This window comes from Vombatus ursinus, unplaced genomic scaffold (assembly GCF_900497805.2).
Source record: "Vombatus ursinus unplaced genomic scaffold, bare-nosed wombat genome assembly UNPS02011613.1, whole genome shotgun sequence".
NCBI lineage: Eukaryota > Metazoa > Chordata > Mammalia > Diprotodontia > Vombatidae > Vombatus > Vombatus ursinus.
This window is the reverse complement of record NW_020951391.1, coordinates 3,332,852-3,356,162: the sequence shown is the minus strand read 5'-3', so window position 1 is coordinate 3,356,162 and position 23,311 is coordinate 3,332,852. Positions and strand designations below refer to the sequence as shown.

The window sequence follows — 23,311 nt, the reverse complement described above, 5'->3', positions numbered from 1 at the left end:
CCAGCCCACCTTCCAGTCAAACATGCTTTTAATGATGTCTCATGTATCTTAAAAGCTAATTGTAAAATTAGCATTTCAAAAATTAGGCGAGTAGATCTTAAACTAGAAAAATGAATTCCATAGGGAGGAAAGAATACAGGAAAAGAAAGGAATGGTCACCTGAGTGAATGAGCTTGCAGGGAAGAACCTCAGCATCCCATCTAATCCAACCCTCTCATTTTATAGATGAGGAAACTGGAACCCAAGGAAGTTGTGACATCATCATCATCACCATCATTCTAATTGCTATTACTATTATAAGTCACAACCTCCTGAGTTCCAGTTTCCTCTATAAATAATAATTATTGTCATTCTCATCAATATTATTCTAGCATTCGTATAGAATTTTAAGGTTTGCGAAGCACTTTACATATGTTATCTCATTTAGTCTTCATAACAGCTGTAAGGTAGGGCTATTATTATCCCCGTTTCACTAATGAGGAAACTGAGACTAAGAGAGGTTGAGTGATTTGCCCAGCGTCCTGCAGCTAATAAGTGTCTGAGGTCATACTTGAATTCAGATCTTCTTGACTCGAAGTCCAGTGCTTTTACCTCTGTCACAGGTACTAAGCGGCAGAAGTAGAATTTGGACCTAAAAATTTGACTCAAAATGTGGATATGTCTGTATTTATCAGCTTCCACTGACTTGGTTATGTGTGGCATATTGGACCGTATGATCTAGACCTGAAAGCAACCTTAGAAATCCTCCCAGGGGTGGGGTTCCTGCATCCGTGAGGCCACAAGTGGCCCTCTAGGTCCTCAGGTTCGGCCCTTTGGACCCAAACTTCACAAAACAAATCTGATGAAGTTTGGATTCAGTCAAAGGACCTCACTTGAGGACCTGGAGGGCCACATGTTCCCCATCCTTGCAGTCAGTGTCCCACGTCTTACTGATGGAGAGCTGCAGCCCAGAGAGGTGTGAAATACCTGCTGAGGAACCACTAAGATTTAATAATCATCCTACCATCCTAATAATCATCTTACCTCTACAATGCTTTGAGATCAGCTCTCTCCTAACCCAGAGAGGACTGGGTGTTTGGATCATGAGAACCAGCCTATTTAAGTTAGAGAGGGCTAGCCACAAGGCAATGACATTTTAGGCAACAACAATCTACCAGGTCAGCGAGGAAGTCAGTCTGCTTTAGTGAATGAACACCTATCCCAACAAAATCTCAGTTCCTTTCAAGTAAGTAACCATGCAGTTACAAAAAGTGATCTCACAGCAACAATATAGGGTTGGCTGCTGAAGCTTAATGGGGTGCCAATAAATGTTGAACAACCGGCTATTCCCCTCCATCAAAAAAAAAAAACCGTATATTTGATGCACTTTTATATTTAATCTACATTGTTAATATTTTCTCCATTCCTTTAAGTCTAGACATTCAACAGAACAATAAATCAAGCCCCAATAATAGCATTTGCCAATTTCCAGGGTGCAAATGCTTACACTAAAAATTTAGCAGTTTGCTCCTTGAAGGCAGTCCTCACCAAGAATATGAAAAAAGGTGTTAAAATCACTACCTTACCAATACATTATACTCCCTCCCATAAGTCTCTTTTAAAATTTTATATTCCTGTATTAGTGGAAAAGTCACATTAAATGAATATGAGCCTTTTGTCATGCTTTGGTTTGAGAACATCATAATATTAAACTAGAATTTTTGTCACTTGTTTTTTTGGATAACTTTCCACTGCATATTTCAGGTTAGCTAGGACTGACATGTCATTTGCATATAGAACAAAATAGAAATCTTTGTAATGTCACTGAATTTCTTAGTGTTGTGGCTAAAATTATAATTATATAGATTCAATTTTTTTCTGCTCTGTTCCTTATTTTTCCTAAGTGACATATCTTTTGTGAAAAGAATCCTATATTAACTGTGAAGAATATAGAGTTTGGATAATACATAACAATTATCTCACTCTGTTTAAAAGTCAAACCAGACTGGACTCAACAGCATAAATTCTTGGCTAAATACTAGAATTTCTGAAAGCAGTTCCTTAGGTCTGTTTTCTAAAAAACAACTCCTACTTTCATCTGTATACAGTGACAGATAATAATCTAAAATTCTGTGCCTTAGTGAGATTGAGCATGTTGTAGATCCATTGAGTTCCTTTGGAAATATGACTACATAAATGCCAGTTGTCATCGTGGTTGTTGTTTAATAGTAGAATTACAGCAGAATGTTAAAAGATTTTTCCAGCAGACTAGTTTTTCACTGTTTATCAGACCCACCACTGCATTCGGTTTCACATGCAGGGTGCCAGAATGCTCTCCCTCCTTCCTTCAGCCTCTTGGAATTCTGAGCCTTCTTCAAAGCTCAGTTCAGATGTCACCTTCTCCAGGAAGCATTTGCTGATCTCCCCTCTCCAAATTTACTATGTATTTACTTCATATATATTTTGCACTGACTTATTAGTGTACTTATTTGCCCCTGGAGAATTGTAAACAGGGTGTGGTTTGTATTTGTCTTTGTATTCCCACCCTTGAGTACAAGCCTGGCAGAGAATGGATACTTAATGCTTGTTGAATTGAACTGCTCTTAACTGAACAACACTCTGGGAACTGGACGGTCTCTGAGGCCCATTCCAGGACTCAATTGCCAGATCATCTGGTCTGACCAGAGTAGAACAGTTTCATAAAGGTAGTCTCCAACTTCATTAAAATTCTTACATTTAGTACACATTTACCATTTCATTTGCAAACTTAGAGGCAGTTTGTTATATTGATTGGTTGCCGTGGAAACAAACTCAGAAAAAGTATTTGGCAACAGTGACCAAAGTCACATTAGTGCTTTCCCTTCTGTGACTCATCAGCTTCCTTTGAATTTCATAAGTCACTTAACCACTTAAAAGAAACAAAGCAGCATAAAAAAGATTTATTTTAATACTGCTAAAAGCAAGTGTTTCTAAAACAAATAGAATGATATAGTTCTAGATACCAACTGCCATAACCGCTGAATATATTAGAAAGGATAAAAACATTGCTACAGTCCTAGTTCAAGCATAATGCCAAAGACTTTTCATACAGCCTTTATTTTACATTATTTCACATTCCCTTTGAGCTAATTTTTATTGACTGCTTATATTAATTACAATACCGCGAAATTGCTCTGCTGAATAGACCATTGGTAAGATAAGAATATGAAAAAAATCAACACCCAACAAAGAATTTTGGATTTGATGTTAAAGACTAAGAACTCAGTTTCTTTACTTTAAAAATAAGAGCATTGGGTTTGAAAAGCTTGATCTTTCAAGCAAACAAGATCACTTCTTTTCTCCTTTCCTCTCTTCCATGACCCATTTACCCTCTCCTAGTAGAGTTTTGAATGAGGGGAAAATGGCCAAAAGGCCATTGGAAGAATGTCTGTACATCCAGCATAAGTACAAGGGACTATATCAGATATGAGCCTAAGACTTTTTTATTTTTTAATTGGAGTTTTTGCCAATTTAAACATCATCAGCTTAGAACATGATCTTGTTCAAATTCTAAACTGGTGAGTTTAGAATCTAATCTTGTGGTTAGCTTGTGGAACAGTAGGGAAAGTGCTGAACTGAGAGTCAAGAGACCTGGATTCTTATATTTTACTTTACAAATTCTGCTGTAAGGGCTTGCACAGAGTCATGGCTCCCCTGGCCAACAGCCTGTCAACACAATGACCTCTTCCTTCTTTCTTTTCTCCCCAATGCCCTGGCTGTTGAACCAAACCTGGTATAGGAATTTAAGTTCCGGAATCCGGGGCATCTTTGAAAGTTCCTGGGGCTTTCTATGCCTTTGTCCCTGTTCTTCTTAACAACTTTCTTCCCTATCCCTGTTCTCCATCTATCAGCATATTTGTGCAGCCCTGGTCATACACTTGGAGAGAAGTTCCTTAAAGACACTGTGAGCATGTCCTGTTATTTCAGCCGTGGCAGTAGGGAAGGGAAAGAATGCCTGGTCTGAAGCACTGGTGAACCAGGGCCTCTGCGGGGGGCATAAAGTAAGCTGCTGCTAACCTCTCATTCAGATTTTCAGGTTTCTTAATATGGTGTTTGGGCTGTGGGTGAGGAATTTCCGACTTAAATTTGAAGATATTGTGGCACAGTGGAGTGGATAGAGTAGATAGAGTGCTGGCCTTGGTGGCAAGAAGATCTAGATTGGAATCTTGCCTTAGACAATAGCACTATGACTCTGTCAAGCCACTTAACCTGTATCAGCCTCAGTTGACTCATCTGTTAAATAAGGATAATAATAGCATTTACCTCATAGGGTAGGATCAAAATGAGATTTTACACACATACACATTCACACATATATTTAGTGCTTTGCAAATGTTAATATATAAATTGTGTATAAATGTTATATATAACTACATATTTATATATAAAGTTGTATATTATATAAAATTGTATATAAATGTTATACATAAATACATGTTGTATATAAGGTTATATATAAATATTATTATTACATCCAAATGAGAAGTTAATGATATTTCTAGCTAGTTAAGAATAAAGTCATTAGTAAAGATAAAAAAGGCATTAAATTTATCACTAAAATATATGAACTAATATATATGTGCCTGCCATTTTGGCAAAATGTAGTGAGATAAAGCATGTTTAAACCCATCCCGGGGACAGCTAGTTGGTGCAGTGATAGAGCACTGGCCCTGAAGTCAGGAGGACCTGAGTTCAAATCCAGCCTCAGACCAAACACTTGGCGCTTACTAGCTGTGTGACCCTGGGCAAGTCACTTAACCCCAATTGCCTAAAAGAAAAAAGCAGTCCCTCAAGAGGGACAGCCTCCTAATGAGAAGGCATTTAGTCATCTATCTTAAGGAATTTTCAGTGGTAATTTTTAATCTCCCTGATTGTTTCCTTACCATCTACATTTAGAACTTGAGGCTTGTGTAAGATGTAACTTCAGTATTATATACTGGGCAAATTATAGCCTATGTCTGAGTTTCCTTACCTGTCACATGGGAATATCTGCCCTATTTAAGTTAAGTACATTATCATTATTGAAATGTGATTTGCTGCCTCTGACACTTCCTAGTAATATATATATATATGGCCCAGAGCAAGTCATTCAATCTTTCAGACAACTTTGTAAGATTAAATTGTAGTTCAGCTGCCAATCTGCATCTGCAGAAGGAGTTTTCTCAGCAGCAGCTTGATATATTAACAAAATCACAGAACTGCCTACTTTGCATTCAAGGTCTGCAAATACCTCTAAACTAATGCTTACTTTCTGAAAATTGATAGGCATTTATCACACAAAATTGGCAAAAATTAGCAACAGGAGGAAGAAAAGGAGGGTTTGGATAATGAAGAAAATGAATAATGAGTCCCTAAAATAAATAAAAGGGTAGCCCATTTCCTCTTTTAAATTCTTCTAAATAAGTGGTGACTAAAGTAGGAAAATTCTTTCTGAAATCTTAATCTTCAGGTGTTCTGGAAAAATCTTTTGACATTCTGATCTAATTTCACTATTGAATGATGACAATAATAATGGCAGTTGGCATTTATATAGTCATTATTTTCAAGAACTCAATGGAAAGCAGTTTGGAAATATTTAAATAAAGTGACTTAAATGTCCATATTCTTTGGCGCAGAGACTCTATTACTGAGCTGTTTATACCCCAAGGAGACCATTGGTAAGGAGAAAGTCCTCATATATACCAAAGTATTTGTAGCAGCCTTTTTGTTATAGCAAAGAATTGGAAACAATGTAGATTCCCATCGAATGGAGAAAGGATAAACAAATTGTGGTACATGAATGTAATGAAATGTTACTGGACTGTAAGAAATGATGTGTGATGAATACAGAGAGGCATGGAAAGATGCATATGAACTGATGCAGGGTGAAGTAAGCCAACCACGAAATCAATATATGTAAAAACTACAATAATGTAAAGTTAAAAAAGCAACCACACAATTCAAAGTGAATGTGACAGGGGTCGCACATTATGCTTTTTCAGGTTTTTTTTTCTATGTGTTGATTGGTTATGCTGGGTTTTTTTACTCCTTTTTTTTCCCTTAAAAATATTTGTTGTGTGGGTTGGCCATCTAGGAGGGGAAGGAGAGATTGAGGGATACCAAAGAAAACTATGATGATGTAAAACAGCAAAAGCCATCAATAAAAACTTGTTTTTAAAGGCTATTGCCGTAGTCCAAATGAGTTAGTCAAGGCTGGACTGGGTCATGTTAGTGGAGAGAAGGAGACAGATATGAAAGAGATTATGGAGGTAGAATTGACATACTTTGGTACTGATTAGATAAGGGGGGGAGGGTTGAGGGGGCAAAGAAAAGTAGAGGAGTGACTTCAAAGTTATACATCTGCATGACTGAAAGAATGATAATGCCCTCAACAAAGACAGGGAAATCGGGAAGAGGGTTGGGTTTGAGGAGGTGGTTAGAAGTTCTGTTTTGAATACGCTGAATTTGAAATGCCAACAAGATATCCAGGTAAAGATGTCCTATAGTTAGACATGACCACCTTTGTTAATTACAGAGCGAAATCAAGTGAACAATTGATACAATAACAGCAATATTGTAATGACAAGTAACTTTGAAAGCTTTAAGAGCTTTTATTAATGCAATGACTAACCCTGATTTTGAGAGGTCTGATGATGAATCATGCTACCCTGGTCTGGACCACTATTTCATGAAGCACCCAGACCATACTGACTTCATTCCTGGCTCCATCCGTCATTCTCTGTACTTCTCTACCTCTTCATCAGCAGCCTTGCCCCTACACTGCTCTTCCACTTCTCAACTCCCTTTTATATTCTATCTTTTGAACGTAAGTTGAATGTAAGTTCCTTCAGTAGGGTCTGTTTTTGTTTGGTTGGGTTTTTGGCTTCTATTTCTCTCCCCAGCCCTTAAAACACACTCTCACACTTTCCCTCTCTCTCTCTCTCTCTCTCTCACATTCTCTCATTCTCTCTCTCTCCTCTCCCTTTCTCTGTGTGTGTGTGTCTCTCTCTCTCCCCCTCCTCCCCTCTCTCCTTCCTTCCCTCCTGACAGAAGTGATGGATAAGAGATACCAAATGAGACATACATTTTGGAATGTGGCCAACAAGACCAGTTGGGGTGGGAGGAGCTTCACTATACATATTTGTTATGTGGCTTTTGTTTGAGGGAGAAAAAATATATGCTTGTTCATAGAAAAAAAAAGTTTCTTTGCATATCTTTTCCATTTTTCATCTGTTAACCTCTTTTCATTTTTATCCTTAAATTCTCTTAGGATACCTTCGTTTAGTTAAGTCTTTCACCAAGCATTCCTTAAATCTCGTTTACCCTTTGCTGCTTCTCTCTACTTTATGAAGCAATACTGCTCATAATCTTCCATCATGCTTTTAAATTTTTACCAACAATTTTATATTATAAACTGATAATTGACTTTGACTGGCAGCCTTCTCCATTTGGGGCATAAATTGTGTATGCTAACTCAGTTGCTTTTTAGGCTTGATTTCCTTCTTATGAAAGTTGATTTATATTAAATTTCTGTGTGGAATTTATTATACTTTTTGTCAATCTAATTTACAATATCTTTTACCCATTTTCGTTATCAATAACTTGTTTACATAGGTCAGCATTGAGTTGTTTGAATTGTGCATCATATCTTTTTTTCCATCAATCTTCTTCCTTAGCCTTTCTTTTGAGTTTTGTATTTTTGATAAGCCTGCCAATTATGCCTTTACCAAAGTCATTGATAAGAATATTAAACACTGATCACTTGGGCACTCTACTGGAGACCTTTTTCCAAGTTGGCTTTGAACCATTAATAATTATTCTTTGGATCAGGCTGTTCAAGTAGTTACAAATCTACTTAATTGTATGAGTGTCTAACCCACATCTCACCCATCTTGTCCTCAGGTATGGCAGGAGAAGCTTTGTCAAATGCTTTGTTATAATCTAGGTCAACTATTATCCTGATCTTTACCAGTTTAAATACCCTTTAAGGAAAGGGAAGTAAGGTTGATCTCATAAGATGATGGTTCTTATCCCTGCTTCCTTTTTTAATTACTCACTGTCTCTTTGTGAACACATTCTAGAATTTTGAGAGGAATTAAATCAAACTCACTGGCACGTAATTGCAGACTCTGCACTTTTTCCTTTAAAAGAATTCTTGTGGAACATTGTCCTATGTTCTACCTGTCCTTTTCTCCACGATCTTTGAAAGATTGCTGAGAATATCTCAGCCATGACATCTAGCGGTTTTTTTCAGAACTCACCACTGCTCCACTTGCTGTGGATATCAACTCCCTGTTAAACCTTTCCATACTATCCATTCCCGTACAAAAATTATTATTCTCAACAGAGAAAACGAGGAAAATAGTAGTTGAGTTCTGCCTTTTTTCTCTGTTGTCCATCTTTGTCACATCTACCAGTTTCTTACTTTCTTTGATCCTCCTCTTTTCCCTAACATAGCTTCAAAAAAGAACAACACCTTTTTATTGTTCTTGACAGCCTCACTTTACCTTTAGCATACCTCACAATTTTTTGATGTGTTATTAGACTACATGTATAGGTTAAATTCAGCAACTAATTTTCATCAAGATTATAATATACAAAAATAACTAGTAACAGAATTATTTGCAGTATTAAAGTGTTTTGTCTCCACATTGACATTATTTAATACTTTGTGATTGTTTGGAATTTTCTCTTATATAGTTATTACATTTAGAGGACAATGGCAGTGGATAAGGGCCAAGTCTGGGTTCAAGTCCTGACTCTGACAATATTGACCCTGTGACCATGGGCAAATTCCCTAATCTCTCAGCACCCAGTCACATCTCTAAGACTATTAGTTGTAGATGAGAGACACCATGGCATAGCACACAGTGTCAGCGAAACTTGGGTTCAAATACTACCTAGTTGAGCAACCCTGTATTAGGGGCAGCCTAATGCTGGCACCCTGGTCTGGTTCAGTGTTGAGACAAAATCCGAATTGTAGATGCAGTTTACAAAAAGGTTTTTGTTTCATTTTGTTTTGTGTTTTGCTTAGCTATGGTACAGAGAAGATCTCAGCAAGAATGAAGTAGTACTTAGCTTCAGCTTTGGTAGATGTGTCCTCCCTCATTCCTTATGGAAATACATCTGGTGAGCAGAGCAGGGTATGGTGAATCACATGATCTCAGGCGTCCACCAAGTCTGAAAGGCTGAGGCTCCACTTATATAAGACTTTGTAGGCCCTTAGTGACCAGCTATATCAAGGATAGCATTCTTAAACTTCCATATGCTATTGAGCCTTACCGAACTTGCAGCAGCAAACCTGACTGTCAGACAAATATACTAACAAATCGTGTCTCCTTCCACATTCCAAGGAGAATTCTAAAAGCTCTCTAGAAACCTTGGTAGGACCACTGACATCCGAGGTGGTCTCATGTAACTACACTTCATAAAATGATCCCAGGATTTAGAGGGGGATGGGAGTGGGGAGTGAGAAGGGAACAGAATATAGCTAAATTTATTCAGTAAATCATGTTATAGCTATGAGATAACTATGTATGCACATTGGGGTATTTAGTTGTATTCAATTTTTCTTTTTCAATTTACTCTGGGTGGCAAAAATATTTCAAAGGAAACAAATTTCCTAAACAGATTTTTAGAACAAGAACATCAATTTGTATTTTTCCCTTTTCGTTATTTTCTAAAAATCCTAGTTGCCAGTTCAGTATCACTTATCAGACTAACGTACAAGAGTGCAATTTTTTTTAAACACATATCTATTGTAGTAATTAACTGGTTCCTTTGTCTTCCCCCCCAGGGAGGTGGTGCAAGCAAACTGTGTTCACTGGAGAAAGAAATTCTCATTTATGTGCAAAATGAGCGCAAGTGCTACTACGGGTGTTCTGGATCCTTGCATCTACAGGGTCTCTGTGAGGAAGGTAAAAATAGCACATAATTTGTTCTCTTTTACAAACCATAATTATTTCCATAGTGATTTTCTTTGTATAATTATTGCTATGCCTTTTCTCTTTTGTTATACCTATGATATGTCATGTAATTGGGCTTCCCATGATTGTAATTATAATTTGCTACAGAAATACAGTACATTTGAAGAAAATTTTAAAGTTAGAAATGTAAACACAAGCCTAGAAGCCTGTCTCATTAGCATTGTATGTCTTACTACTAATAATACTGCATAATCATATTGGGGGTTAAACAAAAGATAAACCTGGAAATATGCATAAAGAATATATAAATATATGTACATAATAAAGGTACCTTTAGAAGTACCTTTAGAAGACAAAAAAAAAAAAAATTCATCTAAAGAGACCTTAAATAAACTTGTATACTCCACTCTTTTATGCTAGATCCAAAGAGATGCATTTTAACCTTCTTAGTGACTCTCTTTGGAATGAACTAGGCAGCTTTAACTTTCTTTTATCCACATAACTGAATTTATTTTATTAAAACAAGGATAACTAGAGAGTCAGAAGATTTGTATTCAGATCCTGCTACTTCTACTTACTAGCTATGTGACTTTGGCAAGTCATTTAACCATCCTAAGCCTCAATTACCTCATTTGTAAAATTAGGGTAATAATTCCTACCGTAACTAATTCGTGGTTTTGTTGAGAGGATCAAATGAGATAATGTATTTGAAAGCATTTTGTAAATTTTAAGTGTTATATTATTTTGGATAATTGTATTTTGACATTAGGTCAAAAGTACAATTTCAGCTAGTAAATTTGGGCTTTTATGAACCTGTTACTGAAATCGGAATTAAAATAATTTCTTCTTCTTGAAATAGAAATGAGTAGTCATTACTTATTTAACTGTTGTTTAAGCATTTTAAAAAATAGAATACTAATCAAACTGTTAAAGAGGTGCTGGGCATGGAATTACCAAAACACACACACACAAAACACATAAATAGGAAACTATCATTAAAGTATAGGCAGAAGATGGAGAATTTTGCATTTTAGTCACTGTGTTGGTAGGTTTTGTTCATTCTTAAAAGGAAAGAGTCATATGACTCTCTACCACTTTGCACTGTGTTTACTTGCCATATTCTGTGTGTTAAGGTAACAGTGCAACATATCGGATCTTTAGTGATAGGGCAGGAGCAGGAGACAGGTCACAATGTATTTTCCTGTGCATCAGGATTTACTGTACCTGCATAGAGAGATGAATACTTCTAAATAATCTAAATCATGAATGAGCCAAGTCATTACCAATATTTGAGTTTGTACTCACTGCCTTCTGTTGTGTGTATCATTTTGTTTAGTTTGTTTGCCTCAAACTTAGTTCAACAAACATTTGTTAAAGACCACAACTTGTAACTTTGCTCTGCTATTTTGATGTGTGGCATTTACATTACTGTAAGCCCTTCTGCAAATTACTGCAGTTCATTTTTTTTAATGTGCTTAAATAATTACCTTAACTTAAAGAGGGCCCATCAAACGCTTTCCAACTCCCTGTCTTCAAATGATTATGTTTCCAACTACCCTGTAAAATCTACACATAGTAAAACCTTAATTGACAAAAATAGCCAAGGAATAGGAGTGTTCTAGGTAAGGACTAATCTGAAAACCCCTTTTTGTTGTAACCTTTGTCACTGAAAACTTTTTAAAATATAAATTATTTTTTGTTTGTTTTAGGTAGAATATAATGAACATAGTTTTTTCTTTCTTTCATGTTCTTTCAAACATCTAGAACATCATCATTAAACCTTCTTCCTTGATTAAATCCTTACTATCAATTTTTCCATGTTATTTTCATCTTTCTCCTACAAGTTGAATCCTGGGAAAATTCTGGTTAACTCAGGTTAGCATACCTCAAATGGATACATACATATTGTTAATGTGAGTGCTTTCCTCTTTCCCCACCAAAAAAAAGACCCTGCTACATGTGACATTTGTACTCTCAGACATTTTGTTTGCAATTAAAGCCTATTATGGTATTTTGGCATTTTATCATGAAATATGAATGTGTATGATAGTGATTTCTTTGATATATAATATTTTAAGGCTTTGGTGAATAATTAACTGCTTTACAGTTGTATTTTGTGTCTTTGGCAGGAATTAAAAGGCGGAAAGGCTTATGCAAAGGTAAATAGATATATTCTCTAAAGTAACTTTTTTTAAAAATTGTTTATTCCTTATTGCTATTTGTAGGTATAAAATTTGAGCAATTCAGGATGCGATTTACATCAACTACATGTACCACTTCCTGATTGAAGACTCAACTGTAAGATAACTAATTGTCCCAACATCATAAACAAAGGAAGGCACAAAGAAATTAAATAAGAGTCCCATCAATACGGGGGGGGAATGGTTAAAACCTAATAACTTACATGAGGGTAATATGGATCTGTTTATGGATACTCTGTGTTTGAGCTCTGAAGTGAAATGTTTGAGCTCTTCCCATTGTAAGTCCTATTATCTGGAAACTGACTAGTTCAGGTGGATATAATCCAAGCCAATTTAGTCCTGTGTTAGCATGCCTCCAGTGGTTACATGCATTCCTGCAATCACCAGTGAATCCTTGGACTGTGAGAATGACCACGTGGTTATCATGCGCGTTAACTCCCTCAGACCTCAGACATTTTTGGAGTCTGCACTGCACTCCAGAAGCTCAATAGATTTAGCATTCAGTGCTGCTCATTGCATGAAATTACAATGTAATGTGGTATAAAGATAGATAGTTAGTACTTATAACTTAATGTGTGAAGCCAAAGGAGACTTTATCACCCGCTCAGCTTATTCTCCTTTCTCTCGCCTCCCTTTCTTAGGCAGGCGCTGAGAAAGAGCTCTCTGTCTTCATTGCTTCCTCTTCCTCTCCTCTCACTCATTTCTCAGCCCTTTATAGTCTAGTTTCCAACCTCCACTCCACTGAAACAGCTTTCTCCAAAGGTCACGATGGTTTCTCAGTCGTAAACTTGGACTTTTCTTAGTCCTCGTCCTTCTTGACCTCCCTGTAAGATTGAATGCTTTTGAGCTCATGCTTTCTCTTTTCTGGGTTTTCCTGATGCTGATTCTCTCCTTTCTCTTCCCACCTATCTGAGCATTCCTTTTCAACCTCATTTGCTAGAACATTTTCGTATCAGTCCTTCCACACACTGTCCTCCACTTCCCCCAACTATGGGTATACCTCAGTATTCTCTACTTGGCCTTCTTTTCTCTCTCTACCCTATTTTGTGACCTTTTCAGCTCCCATTGGTTTAATCATTATCTCTAGGCAGATGACTATTAGAGCTATGTATTTAGCCCTAGTCTCCCTTCCTGAATTTTACTCCCACATCACCAAGTGGCTATTAGACATTTTAAACTGGATATCCCATAGCCATATCAAGCTCTCACATGAAATAGTAGTACTATCTGAAATAATTCGCTTATCTTTTCCTCTTCTGAATTTCCCTTTTATTTTTGAGAGTACCACCATCTTTCCCGGTTCACAACCTATTTTCTCCTTGATTCCTCAGTGCCCCTCACCCTATCCATCTTGTCATTTCTACTTACATGATATCCATCACATCTATCCTTTTTTTATTCAGCCTTCACCCTTGTTCAGACCCTTATCACCCTTCCTCTGGAGTTTTTCAATAGCCTCCTAACAGATCTCTCTGTATTCCAATCCATCTTCCAGACAGCTGCCAAAGTGATTTTCTTAAAATGCAAATTTGACCATGTCCCTCTCCTACTTCCCATTTTTCCTTGAGGATCAACTACCAACTTCTCTATTTGGCATTTAGAGCCCTTCACAAACCTACTTTTCTAATCTTATTATATATTATTCCCTTTCCCACAATTTATAGTCTAGCCAAACTGGCCTATTAATTGTTCCTCATGCATGAGATTTTGTCTCCTTTCTCTGTGCCTTTGCATTGACTGTCCCTCCAGCTTAGAGTGCGCTCTCTTCTTTCCTCAATCTCTATTCTTTCAAGATAAAGCTACATGAAGGCTTTCTTTATTCCCTTGGCTGCTAATGCCTTGCAAAATCACCTTGTATGTATTTTGCATGTTTATATATGTTGTCGACTATATCCCTAATGCCTAGCATAGTGTCTGGAACATAGTAGGATTTAGATAAATGGTTATTGATTGATTGCATATTGGGCTGTGACCCTCCATATAGCCTAGAAACCTATTTTGTCCTTTGTTGAATCAATTTTGCACCACCAAGAGACCACTAAAACAATATATCACCCTGTAAATAGAATGTTACCATTTTTTTTAAGTGGCTCAGATTTCTTTTATATATTAATTCTGGTGATAATTTATATTAACAATAGATGTTAATTTGTATTCTAATTTTTTCATAAACATTCTAGTTATGGCAACAAATATTTAATTTTTTTGAAGATATAGTATTTTCATTTTAAGAATTTAACTTTTATGTCCTTTGACATGGAAAGTGGACTTGATTTAGTGTTCATTCCTAAGGCAGTAAGAAGATGGGGCCAAGTTGCAACAGGAACTAGAGTGAGGATGCAGGAACAAGCCATGACAGCAGAGAGAAGTACTTTCTAGGGCAGATAATGATGACAACAGAGGGGGAGGAGTACAAGCTAGGCAACAAAATGAGAGAGAGCAAAGCTGGTTTCAGAAAGCTGAGTTTCTGGTGGACAGCAGAGGCTGGGTGTGAGGCCAGGCCAGTCCATCAGGGATTTGGTAGAAGGAACAGGATGCTTTCAACCGCTGTAAACTGGGAAGGGGTTGGAGAGGTAATCAAAATAACATATCTTACAGTTGGTGACAATAGAAAAGTTGTACCAGGTAAAGCATTTGGACCACTTGATTCCTGAGTGGAAGGTGAAAGCTGTGCCGTCTCAAGCCATTCGGCACCAAGAGGCAATGGTGGTCAACTGTGAGGTAGAGATGAACTGGGGTCAGGAAAGATGGGAAAGAATAGCAATTTGTGTCTGTCTGGAAATAATTAACATTCTGGACTAGAAGGTAGGATACTACAGCGGCAAGAGCAAATAGCCTGAGACAGTCAGGAGACCTGAGGTCCGGTCCTGGCTTCATCACTTGCAAATTGTATGGAATAGGAGAAGCCGCTGGGCCTGTGAATTCATTGGTACAGGGAGCTCCCAGGTAAAGAAACTCCCTCTACCTTCTCTGCACCGTAGAGTCTTAGAGAGTTACTTAGAGCACCAAAATGTTGTGGCTTTCCCCATGTTACACAGCCAGGATGGACTAGAGGTGGGAACACAGGCACTCCTGGCTTTGAGGCCAGCTTTTTATCTACTCTGCCAGGACCCCTCTCATTCTGTGACCTTGAGCAAATCACTTCTCTGCTATATACCTCAGTGACTTCATCTTAAAATTAAGATGTTAATACTTGCCTTGATTACCTCACAGAGTATATGTGAGGATCAAAGGAGAGTATTTTGAAGGTCTTCAAAAATTATAAAGTGCTTTCTATACAAGAGTAACATCTGTCACAGACAAATTCGTTCATTAGCAAAATATTATAGAAAATGAATAGACTAGTGCTTCTAAATATTCTACTAATATTTTCTCTTTTTCTTCATAGTTGGGCTTTGCAGATCTAAACCTAGCAGAGTTTGCTGGATCAGGAAATACCACTCGTCGCTGTTTACTAGAAGGTTATGATACCAAAAATACAAGACAGGATAATTCTATTCTTAAAGTAAGCAAATTTCATTTGTGTATATGTGTATGCGGATGTGAAATAGAAATGAATGCGGTTTTCTTCTTTTTAATAAATGGAAGTGCCTGCTTTCAAGTAATAGCAAACATCAAGATAAGAAGAATCTTGTCAGTGGGCCTCACGCCCTAATGTACAGTTTGACTTCCACAGTGCCACACTATCTCCTTGAGGACTCTAGCAGTGACACACAGCCAAAGAATGGCCCACAAAACCAAAATGAAATGAAGAAGAGATGGAAGCATTCACCAGTTGGAACAGCCTGACCTAAGTCACTGTGGTAGACAGATGCAGTCAGTGTTCACTGTAATGAACCCTCATGTGCCTCATTTGGTGCCCTAAACAAATGGAAAGAGATCATTACCCCTTAAACGGTCACTTCCGGAAATGGTGGAGAAATCATCATTGGGCATTGCAAAGTGCCTACAAGCCCCTGAAAAGTATTTCCTTAGAATCTGTGGTAGACATATAAATGCATAATAGAGGTTATCTATGTTGACCCCTGCTTGTGGGGTCCACGTGCCAGGATAAATCACACCAACAGAGAGAAATGCTGTCTGGGACAAATAATGATGACAACAGAGAGGGAGGAGTACAACCTGGGCAACAAAATGAGAGTGAGCAAAGCTGGAATGGATTTCTGGTTGATAGCAGAGGCTGGTTGTGAGACCAGTCCATCAGGGACTTGGTAGAAGGAACAGGATGCTTTCAACTACTGAGAGGGGGCTGGAAAGGTAGTAAGGTACCTATTGTAGTGACATGTGGAAATAACCTTTTTGCCCTTCTGTTGTTGACAAGTACTTCTGGGAGCCTGGTAGTCATACAGTCCATTAAAATTTTGCCAAGAAACTAAAGACCTATCTGAACAAAATAATTGAGGAGGCCATGGAGGACCTCAGTGAAACCATCTCCAGTTGGTCCTTGCCACACAAGCATTCATTGGGTAAACCTTGTGCCCCTGAAATCTCAGGGGTTTTGTTTGCCTAGTGCCTCCATATTAAAAAGGTACATAGAGATTGACCTTGTGACAATTTCTGCCTTTTCTTAGAAATCCAGAAAGGATTGAAAGAACACTTCTGTAAAGAGACCAACTGTGTCTCATGATGTCGGAAGCCTCTGTACTTGCTCCTGAAGTGAAGGAACAAACAGGGCAAAAGAGAATATTCTTCTTATAAATGAATGAACATACTTTGTGAAAATGGAGTGCCACATGTGGCCTTCTAGGTCCTTGGGTGCGGCCTTTTGACTGAGTCCAAGTTTTACGGAGTGAATCCTTTTATTAAGAGGATTTGTTCTGTGGAGTTTGGATTCAGTCAGGGGGCCGCACTTGAGGACCTGGAGGGCCACATGTTCCCCACCCCTGAACTATCCATTTTGGTTAAAGTAGCTTCAATTTTGATTCAAATTGAAAAGGAGGAAATGTCAGGAGTAATGTTTGAAGGAGAAATGTTGTGAGACAAAGAATCATAGAAATCCAACCTCCTGCCCAGTGCACGAATCCCTTCTGCAGCATCCCTGAGATGATCAGTTTAGCTTTGCTTAAACATTTCTAAGACAGGAACTCACTACCTAACAAAGCCTATTTCATTTGGGGAGAAAGAGGGTGGTATAAACTTAGGATTTTGACAGTGTGAGGAACTTCCAGTATGGAAACTCCTTTATGTGGGTTGGCAATTCATCTGTAACCATCTTAAGGAATTGCCTAGGTCACAGAAAAGCTAATTAACTTTGTCCACGATCGCACAACTAGTACATCAGAAGCAACACTTGAAGCCAGCTCTTCTTGACCTTGAGCCCAGTGCTCTATCCACTTGTTGCCTTTCATTTAATTTTTTAAAGGTTGTAATCGTTCTTTTTAATTTTAAGCCAAAACGTGACCCATTGTAACTTCTCTTTAGCTCCAAAAGGTAGAACTAGGAACACATAAAATAGGTTTATTCTTACCTGACAGATATTCAGATATTTACAAAATAACTATCATGTCCCTCCTAAGTCTTCTTTTTTCTAGGCTCAATTTCGTCAACCATTTCTTATATAGCAGGATTAATAGTTTTCTCTGTAGGACTCTGTTAGATACATTTCATTTTGTCTACTTCTTTGTTAAAATATGGCACCCAGAACTGAACACGATATTTGTCAGGATAAAGTTACCTATCACCTCCCTCTGCCTGTATACTTCTATTAAGTGTAGTCTCCTCTAAGTTTGTGTTAGATTTTTTTGAAAGTCATGTCATAAGGTTAACTGATTAAAATTTGTAGTCAACTAAAGTGCCCGGGTCTTTTTCTTGTGAATTGTCTCTCTCATGTAAGTGTAGAACTTGAAATTTCATAGAGATAAATACAGTCTTGCTAGTTTCATCCTATTCTATCCCACAAAAATTTTTTAAAATCCTGATTCTGCTATCCAGTATATTACCTGTTCCTTTCAGTATTGTCATCTAAAAATTTTATACATTTGCCTTATATAGCTTCACTTCCAAGTCACTGATAAATATGTCAAATAGTCCTTTAGTGTTGTTAGAAACTTTCCTTGGGTTGATCTCTGTCTACTAACCAACAGTCTTTGGGTCTGTTCGTTCAACCAACTGCAAATCAGACAACATCATCTAGCGTACATTTCTCCATCTTTGTCTACAAGAATATTGAGACTGTCTAAGGCCCTGCTGAAATCTCATTATAATAGGTCTTTGACCTTCCCTTCCCAAATGCGGTCTACTACGAAAATTGATTTAAACTTGAAAGGAAGGATTGGTCCTAAAGACATAAATGAAGGAAAGAAGTTGTAGAATAGAGGGAGAAGACAAACAGAAATACTGTAACTCAGAGTTGTTGTATATTACTGTAGGTTATTGTAGCTGTCTAATTTTGAAGATGTGAAAATGCATATAATCCTTCTAACTACATCACACTTTACGTAAGAAATAACAAATAGCATAGGAGAAATGGTGACAGAGTGAAAAGTGGCGGAATGATCATTTATAGTGTATATTTTTGTACACCTAAGTTTTTTTTTTTAACCTATGGTTATAGAGAAGTACAGAACAATAGGAACTCAGATTAGGGTTTTGTTTTTTTTAACCTATGGTTATAGAGAAGTAAAGAACAAACAAATGGGAATTTAGATTATGGTTTATTTCTGTCTTGACTTTTATATTGACACTAGATTAGCTTCTCAATCCAGTTTTTCCATATTTCTTAAATGGGAAGAATTTTCTCTGCCTCTGATATTGCATATATAAAGTATTGTAAGATAACTGAAAAAAGAAGAAAGACCAGGAAGATTTCTGTACCTCAGACCTTGAAGTCTGAGAAACAACATTAAAGAAACATTAAACAGGGACAGTCTTTTTGCCTTTCATTGTATTCTGAGCACTTAGCACAATGCTTAGAAGAGAATAAGTACTTAATAAATGCTTATTGACTAACAAAACACCTGTACCTTAACAAAAATTAAAGCTTAAGGCAAACTAAGGAGCAAAAAGCCTACACAAAGTACACAAGGAAAGACAAAAGCTGCTTGGATAAGGCAGATCTTGAATATAGACTTTATAACATCAAATAAAATAGTAACTGTTTCTTGAAAAAATTAGAATCTATTTAATATCTATAACTGTCAACATTTTTCTTTCTGTTTATAAAATTGTAGTTTAAATTCCTCCATTAAAAAAAAAGGCAAAGACAGCATATTTGTAAAAATGTTCACATGTTGAAATAGATGACCCAAATAGCCTCTGGGTGCTTTCAATGAATATTGGTTCGTAGAAGCTATAGCATTATAAACCATTTTAGTATCCTTAAGTTGCTGTTCTAACCATTAACTAATGCTGTTAAATGGGTTCAAAACTAAGTTATAGGTATCTATAGAGGCTATTATTGTTCAGTGATTACTTTAAATAAGAGGTAGTGTTGTAAAAGAAGAACACTGCATCTGGAGTTGGGAGAGACCTCATTTCAGACCTTGCCTGTGACTTTTATGTATGACAGTGAGCGAATTATTTAACCCCTCTGAGCTTCCGTTTCCTCATCTATAATCTGTGGATGGATGTGACATGCTTTGCAAACCTTAAAGCTTTATATAAATTTCACCTATGATGATGATGGTGGTAGGGAAGGTGGTAATTGAAGATCTGGAAATGTCACCAGTCACCACTTCCTTACTGATCACTGAGGAGAATACAAAAGGCATGTAAGATAAGATTCCCTCCTTCCCTACAGGAGCTCATAATCTAGTTAGGGAGATAAGACAAACTACTACACATGAAATAGTTGCATAGTAATTCTGGGAAGTATGTGTTGAAATGGGATGATCAGTGGGCAGGGCCACTCAGGTTTTGCCCTAGGACACCAAAATTTAGAGGACTGACAGCATACATAGGCCTTTGGCAGCGTAAAAACAACCGAACTTAACTCCTTCTTAGCAAAATAGTTAAAGTAACAAGCAAATAGTTGAGTGCAGAACCCCCAGGTAGAGTCTTGGCCCACCCAGCCCTGTTCTTCCCTCTCCCCACCAGTCTTGATGGTATTTTCTCTATCAGTATCTATCATAGATAGAGGTTTATAGTTTCAGCTCCCACAAGTACTGGCTGAATCTAGAGAACAGAAAAATAACTGTGACCTGGAATGGCCAGGGAAGGATTCCTGGAGCAGGTGCTACTTTAGTTGAACTTTAAGTGATGGGTAATATTTGGATATACATAAAAGAGGGGATAAGGAAATTCCAAATGAAGGGAACAGAATGAGCAAAACTTGATAGTTGGGAAAGTGAAGCAGGGCTTGGCTGGAATGCAAAGTTTTTATTAGGAAATAGTAAAGAGGAAGTATTAAATCTTGCCTCTAGTTAGGGGTAGAAGGAGGAAAAGAAGAAAGGAGTGGTCAAAAATAAAAAGAAAACAAAAAGAGACAATAGTATAGAAGCTAAGAGGAGAGGATTTCAAGAAAGAATGGAGTTAATGGTCAATAGTTCATCAAATACAACAGAAATCTTGGGAAGAATGAAGATTTAAGAGAAGCAATTGCATTTGACAGTGAAGAGACCACTGGAGACATTGAGAAATGCTTTTTTACTACTGAATCGAAACCTAGATTAAAGACCATTGAAGAAGAAATGGGGAGCAAATTGCTTACAGTATTCACAGTACCACCCACATTGTGTTTGATGGAGAAAATTATTGAGCCCTCCATCTGTGAATCCATCTAGGTTTATAGTTGAAATGGGCCCAGTGACTGAAAGACTGGCTGAACTAAGAGGTTGAGGCCTTTTTGTACCTGCTGAACTACTCATACTCAAATCAGGCTATGTAAATGCTCCTCTCTGTGAAGCTGCTCAGCCTCCAGAAGCCAGCTGGAATGCTCATGGTATAGTGGAAAGGGCGCTGAAGTGGCAGCCAAGAGAATGAGGTTCTGGGGCAGCTAGGTGGCGCAGTGGATAGAGCACCAATCCTAGAGTCAGGAGGACCTGAGTTCAAATCCGGCCTCAGACACATAACACTTACTAGCTGTGTGACCCTGGGCAAGTCACTTAACCCATTGTCTAGCTCCCCCCAAAAAATGAGGTTCTCATTCAGACTCTTAAGTGCCTACAAAAGTAGGCCACCCATGACCAGCTAGCAGCCATACTTTCCTCATCATAAAATAAAGGGGTTGGAACTCTAAATTCCTTCTACCTCTCACATATTATAACTCTGTAATTCAGTTAAACAGAGGCAGCAGGTGTCAAGAAGTTCAACAGTAAAAGAAAGGAGAGGAAGAAGACTGGGACAAATGGAGCTGGTTTTATTTCAGAAGATGTGAGTGAGACAGTGACTGACTGCCCAATATACAATAATGTCAAATCCCACATGCATCATGTTCTAGCTACGTAAAAATTACTTCTGGAAAGCTTACACTCTCATTATAAGTGTGGTAGAACAATGCTGCATCCACATGGTAGCAACACAGTTTTGGGGGTAGCATCAGAAAATTACCTATAAAACTTGCAAGGAGCAGAAGCACTCCACCATGTTGTAGTATTTCACTTCATGCTGTGGGGCAAGAGCATGGACTTGGGGGAGACCTTTGGAGAAGACTGAGCATGGCCAAATAATATCATTATCAAGTCTCCATTTAGGTTTGTCTTTTTTATTTGTGCTCCCCAAATTGATTACTGTTTTTATTGCATTATGGTCTCTAAAGAATGTTAAAGTAATTCTATTCCATGTATTTAGTATTTCTGCCTTTTTATATTCATTTGCAATTTCTTTGCACTTTAATAGTCAATTTTTGTAAATGTGCCATTTTAAGTGATTCCATTATAAACCTTTTAGGTCTAATTTCTCCAGTAATTTGTTTAATTCTCTACTTTACCTTTTGCTTATCTTGTTTATCCTCTTGAAAGAAGAAGATTAAAGTCTCCTCCCTATTACTGTGTTATAAATGTCTTTTTGCTGTTCAGTTAATTTTTGCTTCATGCTCTTTAAGTTTAGTGTTAGTTGGTATGTTGTCTATGGTTTTTGTCTGTTGGTCACTAAACATTTTTTAAGGACCTACTATGTGCCAGGCACTATGCTAATCTCTGGGGATACAAATACAAGTAAAAACAAAGATAGTCCCTGCCCTCAAAGACCTTACAATCTAATGGAGGAAGCTACAAAGGCAGAATGGAGGACAGAGGAAAAGGAGGTCCCCTCACTGGGGAAAAGAGATGGAGAAGTCCAAAGTGGTGTAGCTGGTGAGAAATAGGGACAAGTTTGGGCTGAGACTCCTTCAACTGAGGCCCAGGAGCCCATGACCCTGCCCTCCAGTTAGACTATCTAGTTTTGCTTTGTGTGATAGCATGATGGCAAATGCTACTGTTTTGGATTCACCTGATGCATAGCAAATTTTGTTCCACCTTCTCGTTTTTATTCTATGTATGACTTTGCTTTTTAGATATTTTTCTTATAAGCAATAAATTATGAAGTTTTGTTTTCTTATCTGATCTGTCACTTTTTGTTTCATTGGATTGTTTAAGGCATTCACATTTAGAGTTGTAGGAGTTAAGTTTCTTTTTTCCTTCAATATTGTCTTTTCTGAATTAAGTTTTTTAAAAGATTTTCTATTCCCCTTCCTCTTAAGTCATTATACTTTGTTCCTATGCTTAGTTTTTCTTAATCGACTCTAAGGCATGCACAGACAAAGGAAGCATTGACTGAGATCACTGAAAGAAAATTTACTGGTGGAATATCTGTCTTTGTTTTTTTCCGCTCTACTCCCATCTCTGAGTCTATTAGGTTTTTAACATTAAATTTCATGTTTATCGATACCAAAATGTATTTTCAATATAAAGTAGTCATTTAATTGGCTTAGTGTAATGAACATAATTTAATGAAGCTGTGTGTATAATAGATGCTTCTTTTAAAACATTTGCTTTTGTCATCCTTAGGTCTTAATCAGTATGCAGCTCATGTCTGGTGATCCGTGTTTTAAAACGTAAGTTTATGTACAATAAGTACATTGAGATTTCTACTGAAGTATTAATAATAAATAACGTGTCTGAAGCTTATACTTAAATTTTTATCGTGTGTACAACTAAGAAAAAATTAAGGAATATTTAAGGAAACTCACTTTAAAAAATAATTTTGTTTTATATTGAGCTGATAGGTCTTTTGTCTTTTCAAAATGGTTTCCTTTGATCTACCTCTTAAATA

The 23,311-nt window shown here is 37.2% G+C and overlaps 1 protein-coding gene across 2 annotated transcripts in view; it reads left to right on the top strand.

The window, feature by feature from the left end:
* FAM102B (family with sequence similarity 102 member B) overlaps nucleotides 1-23,311 on the top strand; it is an 81,424-nt gene that overhangs the window by 18,582 nt on the left and 39,531 nt on the right. For both annotated transcript variants that reach the window (XM_027856802.1, XM_027856801.1), the window contains exons 2-5: nucleotides 9,794-9,914; nucleotides 12,053-12,082; nucleotides 15,513-15,629; nucleotides 23,047-23,093. In XM_027856802.1, the coding sequence (XP_027712603.1) occupies nucleotides 9,794-9,914; nucleotides 12,053-12,082; nucleotides 15,513-15,629; nucleotides 23,047-23,093 (315 nt within the window). The remainder of the gene's footprint in view (nucleotides 1-9,793; nucleotides 9,915-12,052; nucleotides 12,083-15,512; nucleotides 15,630-23,046; nucleotides 23,094-23,311) is intronic.